The sequence below is a fragment of the Choloepus didactylus genome, chromosome X (assembly GCF_015220235.1).
Source record: "Choloepus didactylus isolate mChoDid1 chromosome X, mChoDid1.pri, whole genome shotgun sequence".
In the NCBI taxonomy this organism is placed as follows: Eukaryota; Metazoa; Chordata; class Mammalia; order Pilosa; family Megalonychidae; genus Choloepus; species Choloepus didactylus.
The window spans coordinates 37,911,742-37,938,444 of record NC_051334.1 but is presented as its reverse complement, the minus strand read 5'-3'; the positions used below and the strand labels follow the sequence as shown (position 1 = coordinate 37,938,444).

The 26,703-nt window shown below is 40.1% G+C and overlaps 2 protein-coding genes across 2 annotated transcripts in view; one reads left to right on the top strand and one right to left on the bottom strand.

The window, feature by feature from the left end:
- The window catches only part of OTC (ornithine transcarbamylase), a 102,108-nt gene that overhangs the window by 29,382 nt on the left and 46,023 nt on the right, over nucleotides 1-26,703 (bottom strand). The gene's annotated exons all lie outside the window — the stretch shown is intronic.
- Nucleotides 1,462-2,640, top strand: LOC119523227 (selenide, water dikinase 1-like). The gene has a single exon (XM_037822016.1). It carries the CDS (start codon nucleotides 1,462-1,464, stop codon nucleotides 2,638-2,640), a length of 1,179 nt encoding a protein of 392 aa, XP_037677944.1.

Sequence of the window (26,703 nt, the reverse complement as noted above, 5' to 3'; positions counted from 1 at the left end):
CTCCAGGTGATGTGTTTGTGTGTTAAAGTCTGAGAAACATTGGACTAAGAGACTCCTAATAAAGAGGGAATTGAGGCCAACTTATTTTTGCAGGTACAATCCATTCTTTTCTTAGAATCCTGACCAGGCAAAAAATCAAGAACAGACAAAGCTTCTGACATGGACTTTTGTCAATAATCTCTTTGGTGGACCCCTGATAAAACTCCTTGCCCCCAGAGGTGAGAGAATTAGAGACTGAAAGCCATTGTCCTATAACAATAGTTTCTAGACTTTTAGATTTTTTCTAGTTCAATGAAAGGGAGAGGCAACTTAAATCCTTTGAAGAAAGTTAATTCACCCCCTCCCAGTAAGGATCCCGATTAAATAGAGTGATCATCTACCCTAATCTATCTGATAACCTAAGACAGTGGTTTCCGAACTTAGGTGTGTATTAGAACTAAGTAGAGAGCTAATAAACTATGCAGAGGCCCAGGCTCCTGAAGGAGGGTAGAGCCCACGCCTTTATAATTTTACCAAGTTCACCAAGTGATTCAGATAATCTTCCAGAGTTTGAGATACACTGAATGAAGGCATAGGCTGCTCTGTTGAAAGAGTTTTAAATCGGCTCCCTATTTCTTCAGGACCTTAATTTGATTCCCTTCCCCAGTACAGACAGACTTGTGTTTCATACTATAGGAATGCAGGCTTCTAACTATCATGGGAAAGTAGCTTAGATGGTGATAAATACCCCAATAAGGTCAATACTTATAATCAACCATCAATTCCTAATTTCAGAAGACTTGATTAATTTTATGATACCTAAAATCTTATGAGAGAGAGACAGACACCAGACTGTTTGACTCCATAAGTCATAGTTCAGACTCCTTTAAACTTGCTTCAGTTCCTAAAGCGTGTACAGAGAAGACTGAAACCCTAGATTAACTTTTTCAGTTGATCATCTGGAAATTTGACTTCTATTATAGCCTCTTAAATAATTTTAGGGGGCTAGGACCATGGGCTGTCAACCTCTTTCGGTTTTCATGAACTTTCCAGTGTGTGGTTCAGTTTTGCTTGATTTCGGGTAAATCTCATGTAAACATTATCTAACCACACGGATGAGGAAACCAAGGACCTTTAAAACCTTGGAAGGTCCCGCCGACTCGCTGAACGGGTTGGCCCGGACCCTCAGGCGCTGAAGGCAGCTGAGGCCCAGGCCGGGGCTCCACGGCTCCGCGACCCGCTGTTAGCCCCCCGCCCCGCGCGCTGCGCGCCCCCCGACCGTCCTCTACCCTCCTCACCCGGCCGTGAGGCGGTGCTTTGGTTCCTGCGGCGCCCGGCCCGGTGCATTGTGGGAGCGCCGTCGCCTGAGGAGCAGCAGAGAGAGCCTGAAGGCGAGCGGGCGGGTGGATCTGTAAACCAACGCGCGCAGACTCGGAAAGAGAGGGGAAGGTGCTAACCCTGAGGTGCGTACACCGGAGAACCATGTCAGTACCGGAATGCTTTAACCCAGAAAGTCAGAAATTAGATAAGAACTTCCGGCTGACCAGGTTTACTGAGCTGAAGAGTAAGGGTTATAAAGTGCCCCAAGATGTCTTGCAGAAATTGCTGGAACCCTTGCAAGAGAACCACTTCCAAGAAGATGAGCAGTTCCGGGGAGCAGTTATACCGAGGCTGGGCACTGGGATGGACACGTGCGTCATCCCGCTGAGGCAGGGCGGCCTCTCCTTGGTGCAGACCACGGACTACATTTACCCTGTCCTGGACGACCCTTACATGATGGGCAGGATAGCCTGTGCCAGTGTCCTCAGCGACCTCTATGCAATGGGGGTCATGGACTGCGACAACATGCTCATGTTCCTTGGGATCAGCAATAAGATGACTAACAGGGAAAGAGATAAAGTGATGCCCCTGATTATACAGGGTTTTAAAGACGTGGCAGAGGAAGCAGGGACGTCAGTAACAGGTAGTCAAATAGTATTCAACCCCTGGATTGTTTTAGGGGGAGTCGCTACAACTGTCTGCCGGCCCAACGAGTTCATCATGCCACATAACGTGGTGCCAGGAGATGTGCTCGTTCTGACCAAACCCCTGGGCACACAGGTGGCCGTGGCTGTGCACCAGTGGCTGGACATCCCTGAAAAATGGAATAAAATTAAAGTAGTGGTCACCCAGAAAGATGTAGAGTTGGCATACCAGGAAGCAATGATGAATATGGCTAGGCTCAACAGAGCAGCTGCAGGGCTCATGTACATATTCAATGCCCACACGGCCACCAGCATCACGGGCTTCGGGATCCTGGGCCATGCACAGAACCTGGCCAAGCAGCAGAGGAATGAGGTGTTGTTCCTCATCTACAACCTCCCTGTCCTGGCCAAGATGGCCACTGTGGGTAAGGCCTATGGGAACATTTTCAACCTCATGCAGGGGACCTGCCCGGAGACTTCAGGAGGTCTTCTGATCTGCTTACCACGCGAGCAGGCCGCGCTGTTCTGTGCTGAGATCAAGTCCCCCAAGTACGGGGAAGGCCACCAAGCATGGGTTGTTGGGATCGTGGAGAAGGGCAACCGCACAGCCAGAATCACAGACAAGCCCCGGATCATCGAAGTGGCCCCACAGGTGGCTGCTCAGAACATGAACCCCACGCCCGGCACCACCTTCTAATCCAGGTCGCACTAGTTCTCTGGTTTTGTTTTTACATAGATCTGTTCCTTCAGTTAAGGACTGTAAGCCACAACGATATCATTGTGTCTTCACATCTGGTGACTTTAGGTCTATTTGTGAGTGGATATAATTAATAAAGTAGAGCCCAATGCCTTCTTTTCCTGTTACATTAAATGAAGCTGCACCTACTCTTGAGGCAGCTTCTGAGTTGAGAATTATATTGTTATCCAATACTGTTGATTTATTTGGAATCTTTACACACTTATCTCTTGCACAGGCTCTTTCAAAAGTGCTTTCACATGGCAGAGACATTACCGAGAGTAGTATCAACTGCAATTGTTGTCTTTTCATTTTATGTCTGTTTATCATTATAAGTCTGATCTGTTTTTTTGCTGTCTTGAACAGTGTCCTGGAAAGACAAAACCAGTCAGTGACGTGGTATCCCTGTAGTAGGAGAGCTGCACGATGTCTGCGAGCTTTCAGTCTGTCTTGGCTTACCATTCCGGAGCTTCTCTGACCCAGGACAATGCCCACTAGTGCTTTCAGTTACACGGGGCAAGAGCTTCACTCTGCACGGAAAGCACTTTGAAGACAAAAAAGAAATTTTGTTTCATTTGGGTTTTGTAGCCTTCCAGGTATATGCAGTAATATCAATAGCTGTTTTCCTTACTAATAGCAAAAAAGGATACTTTTTGAAATGGAATAAGATGTTCTGTAGTGCAACAAGAAATTTCACCTATTTTACCTCTTGGTTTGGTTGACGGGGGTGGGAGGATACTGAGGATAAAGTTCTCAATCAGGTATTTTCTGATTAAGTTTGAAATTTGTGAACATGCCCCCCCCCCAAAGGGGGCTCATGTACAATACTCATTTACAGTTATAAACTACACAAATAAAGACTGTGGAGGGTGGTGTTTAATACATTTTATATTTTGTATAGTGATTTCAGGCCTTTTGTTTTCTTAAAATCAGCAGCTGTTTAGTCAAATTCTCAGCATTATTTGTCCTTCACACCAGTGCTTTTTTTGTGCATGCTTTTCATGATCCGTGTTGAAATCTGCATTGCCAGCTTTGTGGCTTAAACTTGTTATTCAAATAAATATTTAATTTTTTTATTGATCTTGTATAATCAGATGCCCTTTTTAGTATTATTTTAGAGGCATTAGGAAGATTTTGCCTAAAGTACAATTTATTAGGGGGAAATTAGATTTTAGTTTTATAAAACTTGTCTTTAATGGGGCCTAATATTTTTTCTTGAATTAAATTTTGTAGTTCTAGAACAAAAGGGGGATCTAAAAAGTGTTTGTGTTACTTAGAAGAGGCTTCCTTATATTTTGGCCTACTTGACAATTATGGTGTGTCCCCATTATAAAGCACAAGTGCACTGGATCCTCAAGGTTCTGTCTTCGTGAGAGAAAATGCACCGTGTCTCTGCAGGTTTCCGAATGCTTCCTGCTTCCAGGCATTGGAGGCGCCTACACCAATTCCTTCTTGCCAAAGGAAACCACTGCTGGTAAGACGATGCTCCCTGGAAGCTGTGGCTTCCTGGAATGAATGGCAGCAGCCTTTACATGGATGTTCCTGGAGACGAAGCCACACGCACAGGTGTGCGGGACCTGGGGCTGCTACAGAACTGAAATTGACTGGACATTTTGTAGGAATTTATGCAGATGTTGGTCCTCAAAAGCTACAAACCAGTGGTCAGCAAAATAAAATGTGTTGGAAACTTCTAGGGAATAAAGAAACAACCTTGGAGTAATTAGAGCAAGTTAGGAAAGAGTGAGGAAGATGAGGCTGAAAGGGAGATGCAGATGGAGAAGTCAGTGCACTATGCACACAAGTCTTTCAAGAAGATTGAAAAGAAGGCAGCTCTTGTTCCCTCCTTTGAACAAGTCCCCATCCCAAAAGCACCCAAAGCAAAGTAGCCAATAGGGCAAGCATGCATTTACTTTCTCTGCTTATAACGTCAGATTGGTATCCCTGGAACCTCAATGGTGTAATTTTGTGGGAGAGTGCCTGGTTGGCTTTATTAAGGTTGTCCAACACTTCCTAGAACAGAGGTTCTCTACATTGGCTGAACATTAATATCACCTGGGAGCTTTAAAAAATTATGATACCAAAATAAATAAAAAAAACTAAAGAAAAGAAAAAAAATTATGATGCCATACCCTGCCCTTTGGAAGGTTAATCAGTAGCTCTAGTGGTGGGATCCAGATGGGATCCAGACATCAACATTTTTAAAGCTCCCCAAGTCATTCCAATATGAAAACAAGGCTGAGAATCATTGTCCTGGAAAATAAAGAGTGAGAGGAGGTGAGAAGAGAGGGGAACAGTGGATCGATGTTGAGGATTAAAGTCTTAATAGTTGCTGAAACTTCATACTATAAGAAAGGTAAGAGATGACTACATTATATTTTATACTGGAAAGAACAATGAGGTCTTGCATGCTTATAAAAGAAGTATCTTCTTTTCAGCTCAGTCACTACCGAGAGCAGCCCCATGGCAGCTGCAGTAGCTGGGTCTTTTCCATCAACATTTATAAGCATCCTTAGTGCCCAGATTTTGGTCTCTAATACTATTCTATAAAAAAGGAACCAGCAACCATTGGAGGATAGTAAATTCCATATCTTTGAGCAGGATAAAATCAGAATAGGTCTGGGACATCCTGTTGTTGCCAGGAAGCAAAAGTGATTTTTTTAAAACAGCAGAGGAAGTGCTAAAAGGAAAGAGTCAACTTTAAGGGACCCATTTGTCAATTTGTGAGCATTTATACTAATAAAAATAGTTAAAGGAAACAAGATGGTTTGTAAAAGACTGAGATGCTCTTAAGAAAAGAGTTAATATAAACAAACTATGCAAAAATATAATTGCAAGACCAAAGAAGGTTGAATATTACCAAGTACGCTGAAATTTACATAAGTTGGAAAGTGTTGATTTAGGTATAGATAGATATTTTATGTATTTTGATAAGTATGTTTCTGCTTATAAAGTTTAAATATGTACCTTTTTCAATCTATGTAAACCACAAAGAATTAACAAAATCTGTAAGCCAAATAGTCCTAGAAATAGTTGGAACTATACCCTAAATGGACAGGCCCCATTAGCTTTTGTGGTCATAAATTAAAATGAAGTAGAGTCCAGCAGTTCATTAACATCACTTGTCATACGCAATTTCCAATTAGAAAGAAACTACAACCGTTTATTCCAAAACAATAAATTAACTGTCCTGAAAAAGAAATCTAAATTTTCAGACTCGCTTTCTCATCTCTTTGAGAATGAAACCTCTTGATGACCCAACTAACCATAACATGGTGCCATTAAGGTAGATGTTTTTAAATATTGAATCCAGACCATATTACTATATCATAACAATATTACAATGGCTCAAGTACTGACAGAGATTAAAAACAAACAAAAAATTAAAGAACACCTTATCTTTTAATTTCTTAAAAAACCAGGATCTACATGAAAGAGGAATAAGGATCCTGTGGTAGATGGAAAAATGGTCCCCCAGGATGCCCATGTCCTGATCCACAGAACCTGTGAAAATGTTACCTTACATGGCAAAAGAGACTTTGCAGATGTGATTAAATTAAGGCTTTCTAGATGGAGAAATTATCCTGGGGTGGGCCTGATGTAATCACAAGGGTCTTTATAAGAGGGAGGAAGAGGTCAGAGAGGAACGAAGATGCTATGCTGCTGGCTTTGAAGATGGAAGCAGAAGCCCATGAGCCCAAGAATGGAGATGGCCTCTGGAAGCTGGAAAGAGCAAGGAAACAGGTTCTTCCCTGGAGCTTCCAGACCCATTTTTAGGCTTTTGACCTTTAGAACTGTAAGAGAAGAAATTTGAAAGCTATGTGGATAAAAAGATATTCAGCCTAGTAGCCAGCAGCTTGAGTTGAATTCATCTTGAATTTAGCAACCAGTTCCCACAATGAAACAAAAGTTATGTGGTCAATCATCCAGAACCTGCAGCCCTGGCTTCCTGAGACATTTCTTTTCCTTTCCAGTCTGGTAAGTTTGCATGAACTCTGAGAAGGTGTAAAATAGTCTCTTGTAGAATTCCTCATAGTCCAGCAATGTATAGAAGTTTACATTTTTGTGGTCGAAACATTAATCTGCTCTGTAATCAATGTGGTATTTTATGTGGATTATTTCTTCTTTAAGGTATTAGGAGTATTCAAGGAAATCTGGAATGCTAGGCTTATGATTAAGTGAAATGTTTAAAATCATTTGATTAAGTTTGTAATCAATGTTTAAACACTTGAGGAGACAAAGGTTTGCTCATTTAATATGTAGTTGATGTATTAGTTGTATAAGTAGTACGTGACTATTTAGAGGGATGGTTCTCACACTCGAGTATGCATCAGAATCACCAAGAGGGCTTGTTAACACAAACGGTGGGTCTGTGTGCATTCCTGTGGGTCTGTGCTGGGGCCAGAGATTTTGCATTTCCAACAAGCTCCCAGTTGATGCTGATGCTGCTGATTTGGGAACCATACTTTGAGAACCACTGATTTAGAGGAATGTTTACTATTTAATGTTAAAAGGAATGCTAATTGTTTGATAAATTCATAAGGCTAGTAGATTAGAATGTAAGCAAAGTACAAAGAGTAGGGAATATTTCTGTAGACACACACACACAAAATCCTTGAACATTAGAGGATCAGTGGGCAAAAGGGAACCTAACGAATCTTGATTTAAAATGCCACTCCCGTCCTCCTTCAGCTAAAGAAGCTGAAGGTACAGTGGAATCCAATGACATGGGAGGTGGGTGGAGCAGGCCACCAAGTTGTTTTCATGTAGGAATCACTTGGGGAAATAAAGATATTAAAGACCCTTAACTGGACAATTAGTGCATATTATTTTGCAATGGCATGGATTTCTACTTCCTTCTTAAAGTTGCTGTAACTCATGGATAAACCATAATTCTTATTCTTCTTTCAGGCTACTAAAGATATTTAAAAAAAAACCTTTACATTGGAAATACTGACAAACCTGTAACTAGGGCTTGGTACACAGCAGTAATCTGGGCTTTATATAGTTCTCCATCAATTTAAACCTTCAGCTTTAGACATTGTAAGAGCTTTGCTGTAAGTGCTACAAATGAAAGGTTGACAAGTTTAAAATACTCTGGTCCTGTAATGGCTTTTCTTTTTCCCCCATTTCTATTGAATATATAGAGTTCTGCTTGCCTTCTGGTGGATTCCTGCAGTTTTGAAGACAATCTTAGACATCTGCCAACAATGTTAGCAAAATAGCTTTTGCAAAATCCAAATTACCAAAATTTAAAGTTTCCCACAAAGACCAGATTTCCCTGGATGTTTAATAGCCAGTATTTGGATTTTAAAAAAAATGATTAACAAGTTAAAATATTTTTAGACAACTTGATTCTACCTAAGTGGTTAAAACATGCTCTATTTTCCCCTCTAGCATTCCTTTTCCTGCTGTTTAGAAAAAGGAGCAGCATGGCCTGGGACTTCAAATGGAAAGGTAGTTCAGGAGGAGATAGAATCTTAATGTTGATTATTTCAGGATGATGGCAGTATTGGTGGTTCTATCTATAATTTTATCTTTTATTATTCTCTACCAAAGGGAGTATTATTGTAATAACCAGAAAAATATATTATTCTGAAAAGGAAATTTCTCCCGAACATGATTTTGAAAGTAATTTAAAATGAACTAGGGCTTCTCAGAGTATTGGCTAATTCTTTGCATTGGTAAAGAAAGGCACAAGATGCACCTGGAGCATCTTGTCAGCCCAAAAAGAAAGGCATTTATCAAAGACTGATGTAGTCGTGTCAAAATGATCCAGGAGCAAGCTTGAAGATAGATCATATTGACCAAAGATGGGAAATTGTGAGCATCAATAAGTATAATAAATGCAATTAATTGAAACCTTCAAATATATTAAAATCCATGAGTTTATAAAGATACTAAAACACAGAGTAACATCACGAAAAGTCATAGCAAGGCCGATTTCAACTCAATTTAAAAGAGAACTATCCAGCAATCAGACCAGGAATGGGATAGCTCAGAATGTAAAGAGCGCCCCAGTACCAGGTATTTTCACACATTTTGAAGGAATGGTATGGAGGAGGCTTGAAAAGGATGGTTGCTCTAAATAACCCATAAATATTTTTCCAACCCAAATTTCCGTTATTCTTTGATATTTTTCCTTTGGTATAAGGATCAAAATTTGTTAGGACTTAACTAAAACACACAGAACGTAAAACGAAACATAAAAACACAATAAGCAAAGTCCCCCCCCTAATGCCCCAGGAAGGCCTGGTGCAGAGCCCATATAGTTGAGTGAACAGGTACTAAAAAGACCCAAATAATGTTCTGGAACAGATCTTAAGAGTGTATGTGGAGGAGGCGGGGCAAGATGGCAGACTGGTGAGCTGTATGTTTTAGTTACTCCTCCAGGAAAGTAGGTAGAAACCCAGGAACTGCATGGAATGGACACCACAGAGCAATCTGACTTTGGGCATACTTCATACAACACTCATGAAAACATGGAACTGCTGAGATCAGCGAAATCTGTAAGTTTTTGTGGCCAGGGGACCCGCGCCCCTCCCTGCCAGGCTCAGTCCCGGGGGAGGAGGGGCTGCCAGCTCCGGGAAGGAGAAGGGAGAACTGCAGTGGCAGCCCTTATCGGAAACTCATTCTACTGATCCAAACTCCAAACATAGATAGACTGAGACCAGACACCAGAGAATCTGAGAGCAGCCAGCCCAGCAGAGAGGAGACAGGCATAGAAAAAAAACAACACGAAAAACTCCAAAATAAAAGCGGAGGATTTTTGGAGTTCTGGTGAACATAGAAAGGGGAAGGGCCCTGAGGTGCATATGCAAATCCCGAAGAAAAGCTGATCTCTCTGCCCTGTGGACCTTTCCTTAATGGCCCTGGTTGCTTTGTCTCTTAACATTTCAATAACCCATTAGATCTCTGAGGAGGGCGCGTTTTTTTTTTGTTTGTTTTTTTTTTTTAATCCTTTTTTCTTTTTCTAAAACAATTACTCTAAGAAGCCCAATACAGAAAGCTTCAAAGACTTGCTATCTGGGCAGGTCAAGTCAAGAGCAGAACTAGGAGAACTCTGAGACAAAATGCAATAATCCAGTGGCTGAGAAAATTCACTAAACACCACAACTTCCCAAGAAAAGGGGGGTGTCCGCTCACAGCCATCATCCTGGTGGACAGGAAACACTCCTGCCCATCGCCAGCCCCATAGCCCAGAACTGCCCCAGACAACCCAGTGTGACGGAAGTGCTTCAAATAACAGGCACACACCACAAAACTGGGCGTGGACATTAGCCTTCCCTGCAACCTCAGCTGATTGTCCCAGAGTTGGGAAGGTAGAGCAGTGTGAATTAACAAAGCCCCATTCAGCCATCATTTCAGCAGACTGGGAGCCTCCCTACACAGCCCAGCAGCCCAGAACTGCCCTGGGGGGACGGCACTCACCTGTGACATAGCACAGTCATCCCTCAACAGAGGACCCGGGGTGCACGGCCTGGAAGAGGGGCCCACTTGCAAGTCTCAGGAGCCATACGCCAATACCAAGGACTTGTGGGTCAGTGGCAGAGACAAACTGTGGCAGGACTGAACTGAAGGATTAGACTATTGCAGCAGCTTTAAAACTCTAGGATCACCAGGGAGATTTGATTGTTAGAGCCACCCCCCACTCCCTGACTGCCCAGAAACACGCCCCATATACAGGGCAGGCAACACCAACTACACACGCAAGCTTGGTACACCAATTGGACCCCACAAGACTCCCCCACTCACCAAAAAGGCTAAGCAGGGGAGAACTGGCTTGTGGAGAACAGGTGGCTCGTGGACGCCACCTGCTGGTTAGTTAGAGAAAGTGTACTCCACGAAGCTGTAGATCTGATAAATTAGAGATAAGGACTTCAATTGGTCTACAAATCCTAAAAGAACCCTATCAAGTTCAGCAAATGCCACGAGGCCACAAACAACAGAAAATTATAAAGCATATGAAAAAACCAGACGATATGGATAACCCAAGCCCAAGCACCCAAATCAAAAGACCAGAAGAGACACAGCACCTAGAGCAGCTACTCAAAGAACTAAAGATGAACAATGAGACCATAGTACGGGAGATAAAGGAAATCAAGAAGACCCTAGAAGAGCATAAAGAAGACATTGCAAGACTAAATAAAAAAATGGATGATCTTATGGAAATTAAAGAAACTGTTGACCAAATTAAAAAGATTCTGGACACTCATAGTACAAGACTAGAGGAAGTTGAACAACGAATCAGTGACCTGGAAGATGACAGAATGGAAATGAAAGCATAAAATAAAGAATGGGGAAAAAAATTGAAAAAATCGAAATGGACCTCAGGGATATGATAGATAATATGAAACGTCCAAATATAAGACTCATCGGTGTCCCGGAAGGGGAAGAAAAGGGTAAAGGTCTAGGAAGAGTATTCAAAGAAATTGTTGGGGAAAACTTCCCAAATCTTCTAAACAACATAAATACACAAATCATAAATGCTCAGCGAACTCCAAATAGAATAAATCCAAATAAACCCACTCCGAGACATATACTGATCACACTATCAAACACAGAAGAGAAGGAGCAAGTTCTGAAAGCAGCAAGAGAAAAGCAATTCACCACATACAAAGGAAACAGCATAAGACTAAGTAGTGACTACTCAGCAGCCACCATGGAGGCGAGAAGGCAGTGGCACGATATATTTAAAATTCTGAGTGAGAAAAATTTCCAGCCAAGAATACTTTATCCAGCAAAGCTCTCCTTCAAATTTTTTTTTTTTTACTGTAACTTATGATTTATTATTTTTTTTAATCATCATTTTATTGAGATATATTCACATACCACGCAGTCATACAAAACAAATTGTACTTTCGATTGTTTACAATACCATTACATAGTTGTACATTCATCACCTAAATCAATCCCTGACACCTTCATTAGCACACACACAAAAATAACAAGAATAATAATTAGAGTGAAAAAGAGCAATTGAAGTAAAAAAGAACACTAGGTACCTTTGTCTGTTTGTTTGCTTCCCCTACTTTTCTACACATCCATCCATAAACTAGACAAAGTGGAGTTTGGTCCTTATGGCATTCCCAATCCCACTGTCACCCCTCATAAGCTACATTTTTATACAACTGTCTTCGAGATTCATGGATTCTGGGTTGTAGTTTAATAGTTTCAGGTATCCACCACCAGCTACCCCAATTCTTTAGAACCTAAAAAAGGTTGTCTAAAGTGTGCGTAAGAGTGCCCACCAGAGTGATCTCTCGGCTCGTTTTGGAATCTCTCTGCCACTGAAGCTTATTTCATTTCCTTTCACATCCCCCTTTTGGTCAAGAAGATGTTCTCCGTCCCACGATGCCGGGTCTACATTCCTCCCCGGGAGTCATATTCCACGTTGCCAGGGAGATTCACTTCCCTGGGTGTCTGATCCCACGTAGGGGGGAGGGCAGTGATTTCACCTTTCAAGTTGGCTTAGCCAGAGAGAGAGGGCCACATCTGAGCAACAAAGAGGCATTCAGGAGGAGACTCTTAGGCACAAATACAGGGAGGCCTAGCCTCTCCTTTGCAGCAACCGTCTTCCCAAGGGTAAAACTTATGGTAGAGGGCTCAACCCATCAAACCACCAGTCCCCTATGTCTGTGGTCATGTTAGCAACCATGGAGGTGGGGTAGGCGAATACCCCTGCATTCTCTACAGGCTCCTCAAGGGGGCAATAAAACTTTTTTTTTTTTTTCCTTGTTTGTCTTTTTCTTTTTTTTTTTTTTTTTTTTTAACTTTCCCTTCTTTTTTGAAATCAACTGTATGAAAAAAAAAGTTAAAAAGAAAACAAACATACAATAAAAGAACATTTCAAAGAGACCATAGCAAGGGAGTAAGAAAAAGACAACTAACCTAAGATAACTGCTTAACTTCCAACATGTTCCTACTTTACCCCAAGAAAGTTACCTAATATAGCAACATTTCAGTGAACTTGTTCCTACTACATCCATCAGAAACCATCAGACCACAGTCATTTCTGGGCATCCCCAGAACGTTAAATAGCTTATCTGTTCTTCTTGGACTATTGTTCCCCCTTCCTTAATTGCTCTCCACTGCTAGTTCCCCTACATTCTACATTATAAACCATTTGTTTTACATTTTTCAAAGTTCACATTAGTGGTAGCATATAATATTTCTCTTTTTGTGCCTGGCTTATTTCGCTCAGCATTATGTCTTCAAGGTTCATCCATGTTGTCATATGTTTCACCAGATCGTTCCTTCTTACTGCCGCGTAGTATTCCATCGTGTGTATATACCACATTTTATTTATCCACTCATCTGTTGATGGACATTTGGGTTGTTTCCATCTCTTGGCAATTGTGAATAATGCTGCTATGAACATTGGCGTGCAGATATCTGTTCGTGTCACTGCTTTCCGATCTTCCGGGTATATACCGAGAAGTGCAATCGCTGGATCGAATGGTAGCTCTATCTCTAGTTTTCTAAGGAACTGCCAGACTGACTTCCAGAGTGGCTGAACCATTATACAGTCCCACCAACAATGAATAAGAGTTCCAATTTCTCCACATCCCCTCCAGCATTTGTAGTTTCCTGTTTGTTTAATGGCAGCCATTCTAACCGGTGTTAGATGGTATCTCATTGTGGTCTTAATTTGCATCTCTCTAATAGCTAGTGAAGCTGAACATTTTTTCATGTGTTTCTTGGCCATTTGTATTTCCTCTTCAGAGAACTGTCTTTTCATATCTTTTGCCCATTTTATAATTGGGCTGTCTGTACTATTGTCATTGAGTTGTAGGATTTCCTTGTATATGCAAGATATCAGTCTTTTGTCAGATACATGGTTTCCAAAAATTTTTTCCCATTGAGTTGGCTGCCTCTTTACCTTTTTGAGAAATTCCTTTGAGGTGCAGAAACTTCTAAGCTTGAGGAGTTCCCATTTATCTATTTTCTCTTTTGTTGCTTGTGCTTTGGGTGTAAAGTCTAGGAAGTGGCCTCCTAATACAAGGTCTTGAAGATGTTTTCCTACATTATCTTCTAGGAGTTTAATGGTACTTTCTTTTATATTGAGATCTTTGGTCCATTTTGAGTTAATTTTTGTGTAGGGGGTGAGGTAGGGGTCCTCTTTCATTCTTTTGGATATGGATATCCAACTCTCCCAGCCCCATTTGTTGAAAAGACCATTATGGCTCAGTTCGGTGACTTTGGGGGCCTTATCAAAGATCAGTCGGCCATAGATCTGAGGGTCTATCTCTGAATTCTCAATTCGATTCCATTGATCTATATGTCTATCTTTGTGCCAGTACCATGCTGTTTTGGCAACTGTGGCTTTATAATAAGCTTCAAAGTCAGGGAGTGTAAGTCCTCCCACTTCGTTTTTCTTTTTTAAAGTGTCTTTAGCAATTCGAGGCATCTTCCCTTTCCAAATAAATTTGATAACTAGCTTTTCCAAGTCTGCAAAGTAGGTTGTTGGAATTTTGATTGGGATTGCATTGAATCTGTAGATGAGTTTGGGTAGAATTGACATCTTAATGACATTTAGCCTTCCTATCCATGAACATGGAATATTTTTCCATCTTTTAAGGTCCCCTTCTATTTCTTTTAGTAGAGTTATGTAGTTTTCTTTGTATAGGTCTTTTACATCTTTGGTTAAGTTTATTCCTAGGTACTTGATTTTTTTAGTTGCTATTGAAAATGGTATCTTTTTCTTGAGTGTCTCTTCAGTTTGTTCATTTCTAGCATATAGAAACATTACTGACTTATGTGCATTAATCTTGTATCCCGCTACTTTGCTAAATTTGTTTATTAGCTCTAGTAGGTGTATCGTTGATTTCTCAGGGTTTTCTAGATATAAGATCATATCATCTGCAAACAATGACAGTTTTACTTCTTCTTTTCCAATTTGGATGCCTTTTATTTCTTTGTCTTGCCGGATTGCCCTGGCTAGCACTTCCAGCACAATGTTGAATAACAGTGGTGACAGCGGGCATCCTTGTCTTGTTCCTGATCTTAGAGGGAAGGCTTTCAGTCTCTCACCATTGAGTACTATGCTGGCTGTGGGTTTTTCATATATGCTCTTTATCATGTTGAGGAAGTTTCCTTCAATTCCTACCTTTTGAAGTGTTTTTATCAAAAACGGATTTTGGATTTTGTCAAATGCTTTTTCAGCATCTATTGAGATGATCAATTGATTTTTCCCTTTCGAGTTTTTAATGTGTTGTAATACATTGATTGTTTTTCTTATGTTGAACCATCCTTGCATGCCTGGAATGAACCCCACTTGGTCATGGTGTATGATTTTTTGATGTGTCTTTGGATTCGATTTGCAAGTATTTTGTTGAGGATTTTTGCATCTATATTCATTAGGGAGATTGGCCGGTAGTTTTCCTTTTTTGTAGCATCTTTGCCTGGTTTTGGTATTAGATTGATGTTAGCTTCATAAAATGAGTTAGGTAGTGTTCCATTTTTTTCAATGTTTTGAAAGAGTTTGAGTAAGATTGGTGTCAGTTCTTTCTGGAAAGTTTGGTAGAATTCCCCTGTGAAGCCATCTGGCCCTGGGCATTTATTTGTGGGAAGATTTTTGATGACTGATTGGATCTCTTTGCTTGTGATGGGTTGGTTGAGGTCTTCTATTTCTTCTCTGGTCAGTCTAGGTTGTTCATATGTTTCCAGGAAATTGTCCATTTCTTCTACATTATCCAGTTTGTTGCCATACAGTTGTTCATAATATCCTCTTATAATTTTTTTAATTTCTTCAGGATCTGCAGTTATGTCACCTTTTTCATTCATTATTTTGTTTATATGGGTCTTCTCTCTTTTTGATTTTGTCAGTCTAGCTAGGGGCTTGTCAATCTTGTTGATCTTCTCAAAGAACCAACTTTTGGTGATATTTATCCTTTCTATTGTTTTTTTGTTCTCTATGTCATTTATTTCTGCTTTAATCCTTGTTATTTCTTTTCTTGTACTTGGTTTAGGATTGGTTTGCTGTTCATTTTCTAGCTTCTTCAGTTGATCCATTAGTTCTTTGATTTTGGCTCTTTCTTCCTTTTTAATATATGCGTTTAGTGCTATAAATTTCCCCCTTAGCACTGCTTTTGCTGCATCCCATAGGTTTTGGTATGTTGTGTTCTCATTTTCATTCGTCTCTATATATTTAGCAATTTCTCTTGCTATTTCTTCTTTAACCCACTGATTGTTTAGGAGTGTGTTGTTTAACCTCCAGGTATTTGTGAATTTTCTAAGTCTCTGATGGTTATTGACTTCTAATTGTATTCCATTGTGGTCAGAGAATGTGCTTTGAATAATTTCAATCTTTTTAAATTTATTGAGGCTTGTTTTATGTCCCAGCATATGATCTATTCTGGAGAAAGTTCCGTGAGCACTAGAAAAGTATGTGTATCCTGGTGATTTGGGATGTAATGTCCTGTAGATGTCTGTTAAATCTAATTCATTTATCAGATTGTTTAGGTTTTCAATTTCCTTATTGGTCTTCTGTCTGGTTGATCTATCTATAGGAGAGAGTGATGTGTTGAAGTCTCCCACAATTATTGTGGAAACATCAATTGCTTCCTTTAGTTTTGCCAATGTTTTCTCTCATGTATTTTGTGGCACCTTGATTGGGTGCATAGACATTTACGATTGTTATTTCTTCTTGCTGAATTGCCCCTTTTATTAGTATGTAGTGGCCTTCTTTGTCTCTCAAAACATCCCTGAATTTGAAGTCTATTTTATCTGAGATTAATATTGCTACACCTGCTTTCTTTTGGCTGTAGCTTGCATGAAATATTTTTTTCCATCCTTTCACTTTCAGTTTCTTTGTGTCCCTGTGTCTAAGATGAGTCTCTTGTATGCAACATATTGATGGTTCATTTTTTTTGATCCATTCTGCGAATCTATATCTTTTAATTGGGGAGTTTAATCCATTTACATTCAACGTTAAAACCGTGAAGGCATTTCTTGAATCGGCCATCTTATCCTTTGGATTATGTTTGCCATATTTTTCCCTCTCTCTATTAATATCCTTTATTGTACCCATACCGAATCTCTTTAGTACTGAACCTTTCTCCAAGTCTCTCTGTCCTGTCTTTGTTTCTCTGTCTGTAGGGCTCCCTTTAGTATCTCCAGTAGGGCAGGTCTCTTGTTAGCAAATTCTCTCAGCATTTCTTTGTCTGTGAAAAATTTAAGCTCTCCCTCAAATTTGAAGGAGAGCTTTGCTGGATAGAGTATTCTTGGCTGGAAATTCCTCTCACTCAGAATTTTAAATATATCGTGCCACTGCCTTCTCGCCTCCATGGTGGCTTCTGAGTAGTCACTACTTAGTCTTATGCTGTTTCCTTTGTATGTGGTGAATTGCTTTTCTCTTGCTGCTTTCAGAACTTGCTCCTTCTCTTCTATGTTTGACAGTGTGATCAGTATATGTCTCGGAGTGGGTTTTTTTGGATTTATTCTATTTGGAGTTCGCTGAGCATTTATGATTTGTGTATTTATGTTGTTTAGAAGATTTGGGAAGTTTTCCCCAACAATTTCTTTGAATACTCTTCCTAGACCTTTACCCTTTTCTTCCCCTTCTGGGACACCAATGAGTCTTATATTCGGACGTTTCATATTATCTATCATATCCCTGAGGTCCATTTCGAGTTTTTCAATTTTTTTCCCCATTCTTTCTTTTATGCTTTCATTTTCCATTCTGTCATCTTCCAGGTCACTGATTCGTTGTTCAACTTCCTCTAGTCTTGTACTATGAGTGTCCAGAATCGTTTTAATTTGGTCAACAGTTTCTTTAATTTCCATAAGATCATCCATTTTTTTATTTAGTCTTGCAATGTCTTCTTATGCTCTTCTAGGGTCTTCTTGATTTCCTTCATATCCCGTACTAGGGTCTCATTGTTCATCTTTAGTTCTTTGAGTAGCTGCTCTAGGTGTGTCTCTTCTGGTCTTTTGATTTGGGTGCTTGGGCTTGGGTTATCCATATCGTCTGGTTTTTTCATATGCTTTATAATTTTCTGTTGTTTTTGGCCTCGTGGCATTTGCTGACCTTGATAGGGTTCTTTTAGGGTTTGTAGACCAGTTGAAGTCCTTATCTCTAATTTATCAGATCTACAGCTTCGTGGAGTACACTTTCTCTAACTAACCAGCAGGTGGCGTCCACGAGCCACCTGTTCTCCACAAGCCAGATCTCCCCTGCTTAGCCTTTTTGGTGAGTGGGGGAGTGAGTCTTGTGGGGCCCAATTGGTGTCCCAAGCTTGCGTGTGTAGTTGGTGTTGCCTGCCCTGTATGTGGGGCGTGTTTCTGGGCAGTCGGGGAGGGGGGGTGGCCCTAACAATCAAATCTCCCTGATGATCCTAGAGTTTTAAAGCTACTGCAATAGTCTAATCCTTCAGTTCAGTCCTGCCACAGTTTGTCTCTGCCACTGACCCACAAGTCTTTGGTATTGGCGTATGGCTCCTGAGACTTGCAAGTGGGCCCGTCTTCCAGGCTGTGCACCCCGGGTCCTCTGTTGAGGGATGACTGTGCTATGTCACAGGTGAGTGCCGTCCCCCCAGGGCAGTTCTGGGCTGCTGGGCTGTGTTGGGAGGCTCCCAGTCTGCTCAAATGATGGCTGAATGGGGCTCTGTTAATTCACACTGCTCCCCCTTCCCAGCTCTGGGACATTCAGCTGAGGTTGCAGGGAAGGCTAATGTCCACGCCCAGTTTTGTGGTGTGTGCCTGTTATTTGAAGCACTTCCGTCACACTGGTTGTCTGGGACAGCTCTGGGCTATGGGGCTGGCGATGGGCAGGAGTGTTTCCTGTCCACCAGGATGGTGGCTGTGAGCGGACACCCCCCTTTTCTTGGGAAGTTGTGTTGTTTAGTGAATTTTCTCAGCCACTGTATTATTGCCTTTTGTCTCAGAGCTCTCTTAGTTCTGCTCTTGACTTGACGTGCCCAAATTTCAATTCTTTGAAGCTTTCTGTATTGAGCTTCTTAGAGTAATTGTTTTAGAAAAAGCAAAAAGGATTTAAAAAAAAAAAAAAAAAACGGTCCTCCTCAGAGATTTAATGGGTTTTTGAAATGCTAATACACAAAGCAACCAGGGCCATTAAGGAAAGGTGCCCAGGGCAGAGAGATCAGCCTTGCTTCGGGATTTGCATATGCGCCTCAAGGCCTGATCTCCGCCCTTCCCCTTTCTGTGTTCACCAGAACTCCAAAAATCCTCCGCTTTTATTTTGGAGTTTTTCGTGTTGTTTTTGTTCTATGCCTGTCTCCTCTCTGCTGGGCTGGCTGCTCTCAGAGTCTCTGGTGTCTGGCCTCAGTCTATCTATGGTTGGAGTTTGAATCAGTAGAATGAGTTTCCGGTAAGAGCAGCCACTGCAATTCTCCCTTCTCCTTCCTGGAGCTGACAGCCCCTCCTCCCCCGGGACTGAGCCTGGCAGGGAGGGGCGCGGGTCCCCTGGCCGCAAAAACTTACAGATTTCGCTGATCTCAGCAGTTCCACGTTTTCATGAGTGTTGTATGAAGTATGCCCAAAGACAGATTGCTCTGTGGTGTCCAGTCCACGCAGTTCCTGGCTTTTTACCTACTTTCCTGGAGGAGTAACTAAAACATACAGCTCACCAGTCTGCCATCTTGCCCCGCCTCCTCTCTCCTTCAAATTTGAGGGAGAGCTTAAATTTTTCACAGACAAACAAATGCTGAGAGAATTTGCTAACAAGAGACCTGCCCTACTGGAGATACTCAAGGGAGCCCTACAGACAGAGAAACAAAGAAAGGACAGAGAGACCTGGAGAAAGGTTCAGTACTAAAGAGATTCGGTATGGGTACAATAAAGGATATTAATAGAGAGAGGGGAAAAATATGACAAACATAAACCAAAGGATAAGATGGCTGATTCAAGAAATGCCTTCACGGTTATAACGTTGAATGTAATGGATTAAACTCCCCAATTAAAAGATATAGATTCGCAGAATTGATCAAAAAAAATGAACCATCAATATGTTGCATACAAGAGACTCATCTTAGACACAGGACACAAAGAAACTGAATGTGAAAGGATGGAAAAAAATATTTCATGCAAGCTACAGCCAAAAGAAAGCAGGTGTAGCAATATTAATCTCAGATAAAATAGACTTCAAATGCAGGGATGTTTTGAGAGACAAAGAAGGCCACTACGTACTAATAAAAGGGGCAATTCAGCAAGAAGAAATAACAATCGTAAATGTCTATGCACCCAACCAAGGTGCCACAAAATACATGAGAGAAACACTGGCAAAACTAAAGGAAGCAATTGATCTTTCCACAATAATTGTGGGAGACTTCAACACATCACTCTCTCCTATAGATAGATCAACCAGACAGAAGACCAATAAGGAAATTGAAAACCTAAACAATCTGATAAATGAATTAGATTTAACAGACATATACAGGACATTACATCCCAAATCACCAGGATACACATACTTTTCTAGTGCTCATGGAACTTTCTCCAGGATAGATCATATGCTGGGACATAAAACAAGCCTCAATAAATTTAAAAAGATTGAAATTATTCAAAGCACATTCTCTGACCACAATGGAATACAATTAGAAGTCAATACCATCAGAGACTTAGAAAATTCACAAATACCTGAGGTTAAACAACACACTCCTAAACAATCAGTGGGTTAAAGAAGAAATAGCAAGAGAAATTGCTAAATATATAGAGACGAATGAAAATGAGAACACAACATACCAAAACCTATGGGATGCAGCAAAAGCAGTGCTAAGGGGGAAATTTATAGCACTAAACGCATATATTAAAAAGGAAGAAAGAGCCAAAATCAAAGAACTAATGGATCAACTGAAGAAGCTAGAAAATGAACAGCAAACCAATCCTAAACCAAGTAGAAGAAAAGAAATCACAAGGATTAAAGCAGAAATAAATGACATAGAGAACAAAAAAACAATAGAGAGGATAAATATCACCAAAAGTTGGTTCTTTGAGAAGATCAACAAGATTGACAAGCCCCTAGCTAGACTGACAAAATCAAAAAGAGAGAAGACCCATATAAACAAAATAATGAATGAAAAAGGTGACATAACTGCAGATCCTGAAGAAATTAAAAAAAATTATAAGAGGATACTATGAACAACTGTATGGCAACAAACTGGATAATGTAGAGGAAATGGACAATTTCCTGGAAACATATGAACAACCTAGACTGACCAGAGAAGAAATAGAAGACCTCAACCAACCCATCACAAGCAAAGAGATCCAATCAGTCATCAAAAATCTTCCCACAAATAAATGCCCAGGGCCAGATGGCTTCACAGGGGAATTCTACCAAACTTTCCAGAAAGAACTGACACCAATCTTACTCAAACTCTTTCAAAACATTGAAGAAAATGGAACACTACCTAACTCATTTTATGAAGCTAACATCAATCTAATACCGAAAGCAGGCAAAGATGTTACAAAAAAGGAAGACTACCGGCCAATCTCCCTAATGAATATAGATGCAAAAATCCTCAACAAAATACTTGCAAATCGAATCCAAAGACACATTAAAAAAATCATACACCATGACCAAGTGGGGTTTATTCCAGGCATGCAAGGATGGTTCAACATAAGAAAATCAATCAATGTATTACAACACATTAACAAGTCAAAAGGGAAAAATCAATTGATCATCTCAATAGATGCTGACAAAGCATTTGACAAAATCCAACATCCCTTTTTGATAAAAACACTTCAAAAGGTAGGAATTGAAGGAAACTTCCTCAACATGATAAAGAGCATATATGAAAAACCCACAGCCAGCATAGTACTCAATGGTGAGAGACTGAAAGCCTTCCCTCTAAGATCAGGAACAAGACAAGGATGCCCGCTGTCACCACTGTTATTCAACATTGTGCTGGAAGTGCTAGCCAGGGCAATCCGGCAAGACAAAGAAATAAAAGGCATCCAAATTGGAAAAGAAGAAGTAAAACTGTCATTGTTTGCAGATGATATGATCTTATATCTAGAAAACCCTGAGAAATCGACGATACAGCTACTAGAGCTAATAAACAAATTTAGCAAAGTAGCGGGATACAAGGTTAATGCACATAAGTCAGTAATGTTTCTATATGCTAGAAATGAACAAACTGAAGAGACACTCAAGAAAAAGATACCATTTTCAATAGCAACTAAAAAAATCAAGTACCTAGGAATAAACTTAACCAAAGATGTAAAAGACCTATACAAAGAAAACTACATAACTCTACTAAAAGAAATAGAAGGGGACCTTAAAAGATGGAAAAATATTCCATGTTCATGGATAGGAAGGCTAAATGTCATTAAGATGTCAATTCTACCCAAACTCATCTACAGATTCAATGCAATCCCAATCAAAATTCCAACAACCTACTTTGCAGACTTGGAAAAGCTAGTTATCAAATTTATTTGGAAAGGGAAGATGCCTCGAATTGCTAAAGACACTCTAAAAAAGAAAAACGAAGTGGGAGGACTTACACTCCCTGACTTTGAAGCTTATTATAAAGCCACAGTTGCCAAAACAGCATGGTACTGGCACAAAGATAGACATATAGATCAATGGAATCGAATTGAGAATTCAGAGAATAGACCCTCAGATCTATGGCCGACTGATCTTTGATAAGGCCCCCAAAGTCACTGAACTGAGTCATAATGGTCTTTTCAACAAATGGGGCTGGGAGAGTTGGATATCCATATCCAAAAGAATGAAAGAGGACCCCTACCTCACCCCCTACACAAAAATTAACTCAAAATGGACCAAAGATCTCAATATAAAAGAAAGTACCATAAAACTCCTAGAAGATAATGTAGGAAAACATCTTCAAGACCTTGTATTAGGAGGCCACTTCCTAGACTTTACACCCAAAGCACAAGCAACAAAAGAGAAAATAGATAAATGGGAACTCCTCAAGCTTAGAAGTTTCTGCACCTCAAAGGAATTTCTCAAAAAGGTAAAGAGGCAGCCAACTCAATGGGAAAAAATTTTTGGAAACCATGTATCTGACAAAAGACTGATATCTTGCATATACAAAGAAATCCTACAACTCAATGACAATAGTACAGACAGCCCAATTATAAATGGGCAAAAGATATGAAAAGACAGTTCTCTGAAGAGGAAATACAAATGGCCAAGAAACACATGAAAAAATGTTCAGCTTCACTAGCTATTAGAGAGATGCAAATTAAGACCACAATGAGATACCATCTAACACCGGTTAGAATGGCTGCCATTAAACAAACAGGAAACTACAAATGCTGGAGGGGATGTGGAGAAATTGGAACTCTTATTCATTGTTGGTGGGACTGTATAATGGTTCAGCCACTCTGGAAGTCAGTCTGGCAGTTCCTTAGAAAACTAGATATAGAGTTACCATTCGATCCAGCGATTGCACTTCTCGGTATATACCCGGAAGATCGGAAAGCAGTGACACGAACAGATATCTGCACGCCAATGTTCATAGCAGCATTATTCACAATTGCCAAGAGATGGAAACAACCCAAATGTCCTTCAACAGATGAGTGGATAAATAAAATGTGGTATATACACACGATGGAATACTACGCGGCAGTAAGAAGGAACGATCTCGTTTAAACATATGACAACATGGATGAACCTTGAAGACATAATGCTGAGCGAAATAAGCCAGGCACAAAAAAGAGAAATATTATATGCTACCACTAATGTGAACTTTGAAAAATGTAAAACAAATGGTTTATAATGTAGAATGTAGGGGAACTAGCCATAGAGAGCAATTAAGGAAGGGGGAACAATAATCCAGAAGAACAGATAAGCTATTTAACGTTCTGGGGATGCCCAGGAATGACTATGTCTGTTAATTTCTGATGGATATAGTAGGAGCAAGTTCACAGAAATGTTGCTATATTAGGTAACTTTCTTGGGGTAAAGTAGGAACATGTTGGAAGTTAAGCAGTTATCTTAGGTTAGTTGTCTTTTTCTTACTCCCTTGTTTATGGTCTCTTTGAAATGTTCTTTTATTGTATGTTTGTTTTCTTTTTAACTTTTTTTTCATACAGTTGATTTAAAAAAGAAGGAAAGTTAAAAAAAAAAAAAAACAAGGAAAAAAAAAAGATGTAGTGCCCCCTTGAGGAGCCTGTGGAGAATGCAGGGGTATTCGCCTACCCCACCTCCATGGTTGCTAACATGACCACAGACATAGGGGACTGGTGGTTTGATGGGTTGAGCCCTCTACCACAGGTTTTTACCCTTGGGAAGACGGTTTGCTGCAAAGGAGAGGCTAGGCCTCCCTATATTTGTGCCTAAGAGCCTCCTCCTGAATGCCTCTTTGTTGCTCAGATGTGGCCCTCTCTCTCTAGGCTAAGCCAACTTGAAAGGTGAAATCACTGCCCTCCCCCCTACGTGGGATCAGACACCCAGGGGAGTGAATCTCCCTGGCAACGTGGAATATGACTCCCGGGGAGGAATGTAGACCCGGCATCGTGGGATCGGAGAACATCTTCTTGACCAAAAGGGGGGATGTGAAAGGAAATGAAATAAGCTTCAGTGGCAGAGAGAATTCCAAAACGAGCCGAGAGGTCACTCTGGTGGGCACTCTTACGCACACTTTAGACAACCCTTTTTAGGTTCTAAAGAATTGGGGTAGCTGGTGGTGGATACCTGAAACTATCAAACTACAACCCAGAAACCCATGAATCTCGAAGACAGTTGTATAAAAATGTAGCTTATGAGGGGTGACAAGTGGGATTGGGAAAGCCATAAGGACCACACTCCACTTTGTCTAGTTTATGGATGGATGAGTAGAAAATAGGGGAAGGAAACAAACAGACAAAGGTACCCAGTGTTCTTTTTTACTTCAATTGCTCTTTTTCACTCTAATTATTATTCTTGTTATTTTTGTGTGTGTGCTAATGAAGGTGTCAGGGATTGATTTGGGTGATGAATGTACAACTATGTAATGGTACTGTGAACAATCGAAAGTACGATTTGTTTTGTATGACTGCGTGGTATATGAATATATCTCAATAAAATGAAGATTAAAAAAAAAAAGACATAATGCTGAGCAAAATAAGCCAGGCACAAAAAGAGAGATATTGTCTGTTACCACTAATGTGAATTCTGTGAAAAATGTACAATGTTTTATACTGTAGAATGTAGGGGACCCTAGAGATACCAATTAGTGGAGGGGGAATGATAATCTAATAAGAACAGATAAACTATGGAGGGTAATCTCAATGTTAGGGAATGCTCAGGAATGATTATGGTTTGTAAAACTTTCTTGGATATAGTAAGATCATGTTGGAAGCAATAGAGTTATTTTAGGTTTTTTTTTTCTCTTATTCCTTTGTTTTCTTAGGGGTTGTTAATTTTCTTGGGGTATGGTAGGAACATGTTGGAAGCAATGTAGTTATTTTAGATATTTGTTTTTTCTTACTCCTCTGTTTGGACATGGTTTATTAATTTCTTGGGGTATGGTAGGAACATATTGGAAGCAAAGTAGTTATTTTAGGTTATTTGTTTTCCTTAATCCATTGCTTTGTTTGAAATGTTGTGGGGTTTTTTTGGTTGTTGTTTGCTTGTTTGTTTTTAATTTTTTGATAAACAAAGTTAAAAAATTGAAAAAAAATCAGTAGAAAAAATGGGAAGTAAAAAACTAATGACAATAGGGTGGGATGGGGGGATGGTTTGGGTATTCTCTTTTCACTTTTATTTTTATTCTTATTCTGATTCTTTCTGATGTAAGGAAAATGTTCAGAAATAGATTGTGGTGATGAACGCATAACTATATGATCATACTGTGAACAGTTGATTGTATACCATGGATGACTGTATGGTTTGGAATATATTTCAATAAAACTGAATTAAAAAAAAAAAAAGAGTGTATGTGGATATTGATGAGATGGACAATCACACCGCAATCTTTATCCCTTGAGAGTTGTATTGTTCCTAAAAATAATGGAACATAGCGAATTGTGTTGCAAAGCCAAAGGCAAACAGAAGTTGTACTCTCATAGGTTGCTGCCGGGCAATATTCCTTTTGTCCCCAATCTGTTGAATCAGACTGCATGCCCTCTAAAATCCAGTTTATCAGTGGCAACTCACCAGCTAAGTAGCTGGGAAACATTAGAAATTTTTGTTGTGGATGACAACGGCATTGAGAACCCTATAATTATTACAAAATGTATGTTTCCTATTTTTTATTTTTTTATCATGGCAGCCAAAACCCTAGAGGAGACATAGGCTTTATCCCCAACGTAAATTGGTCAAAGGATAAACTTCCCAAGTATCCTCCGGAGGGAAAATACTCCAGCCTTTAGTATGTCTACCCAGGTTATCATTTAGTTATATCAATAAAGAATGATGAGGGAAAAATGATAGCACCCTTTAACAAATCTGATGGGCTCCTCTCAAATGAACTGGTGCTGGGAGAAGCCCAGGGATGTTGAATGAAATTGCCAAATGCTGTTTATATTCATGAAGGCATCTATATGGCAGACTGCTTTGGCTTGATGTCAGAATGCATTTGAGGACCTCAGAAAAAAATGGATGGGGCATATTGACATTCAGAGTGACCTCCCCAAAGCAGACTGTAGGAATTCCAGTTTAAGTCAGCGTACACTGCCTAGAGACTACAGAAATGGCCAGACAAGTGAGAGGTTTGTCCTGGCTTTCGGTTAGGCCATAATTCAATTCAACAACATTGCTTGAATTTCTTCTGGGTGCCTTTACAAGCGTGATCTCATTTATCCTCATATACTTCATTGGAATACGATATTAGTTTCTCCATTTTACAGCTAGGAACCTGAGATTCAGAAGCAACTGGCCCAAACCACAGGGCCAATATGTGGGTACAGCTGTATTTGAACTGAAGCCTGCCCCTGCTTCAAAGTCCCCCTGCTCTTTACACACACAGCCCATTGCCTATAAGAGAATATATCATCATTTATGCGGTGAGTGACTGGCTTTTGAAACCATTTACCAAGGACATACAACTCCGCACCTATGGTAAGATTAATAGAGATATCTATTTCTCTTTTACATACCAATAGTTTAAAAAATTTACT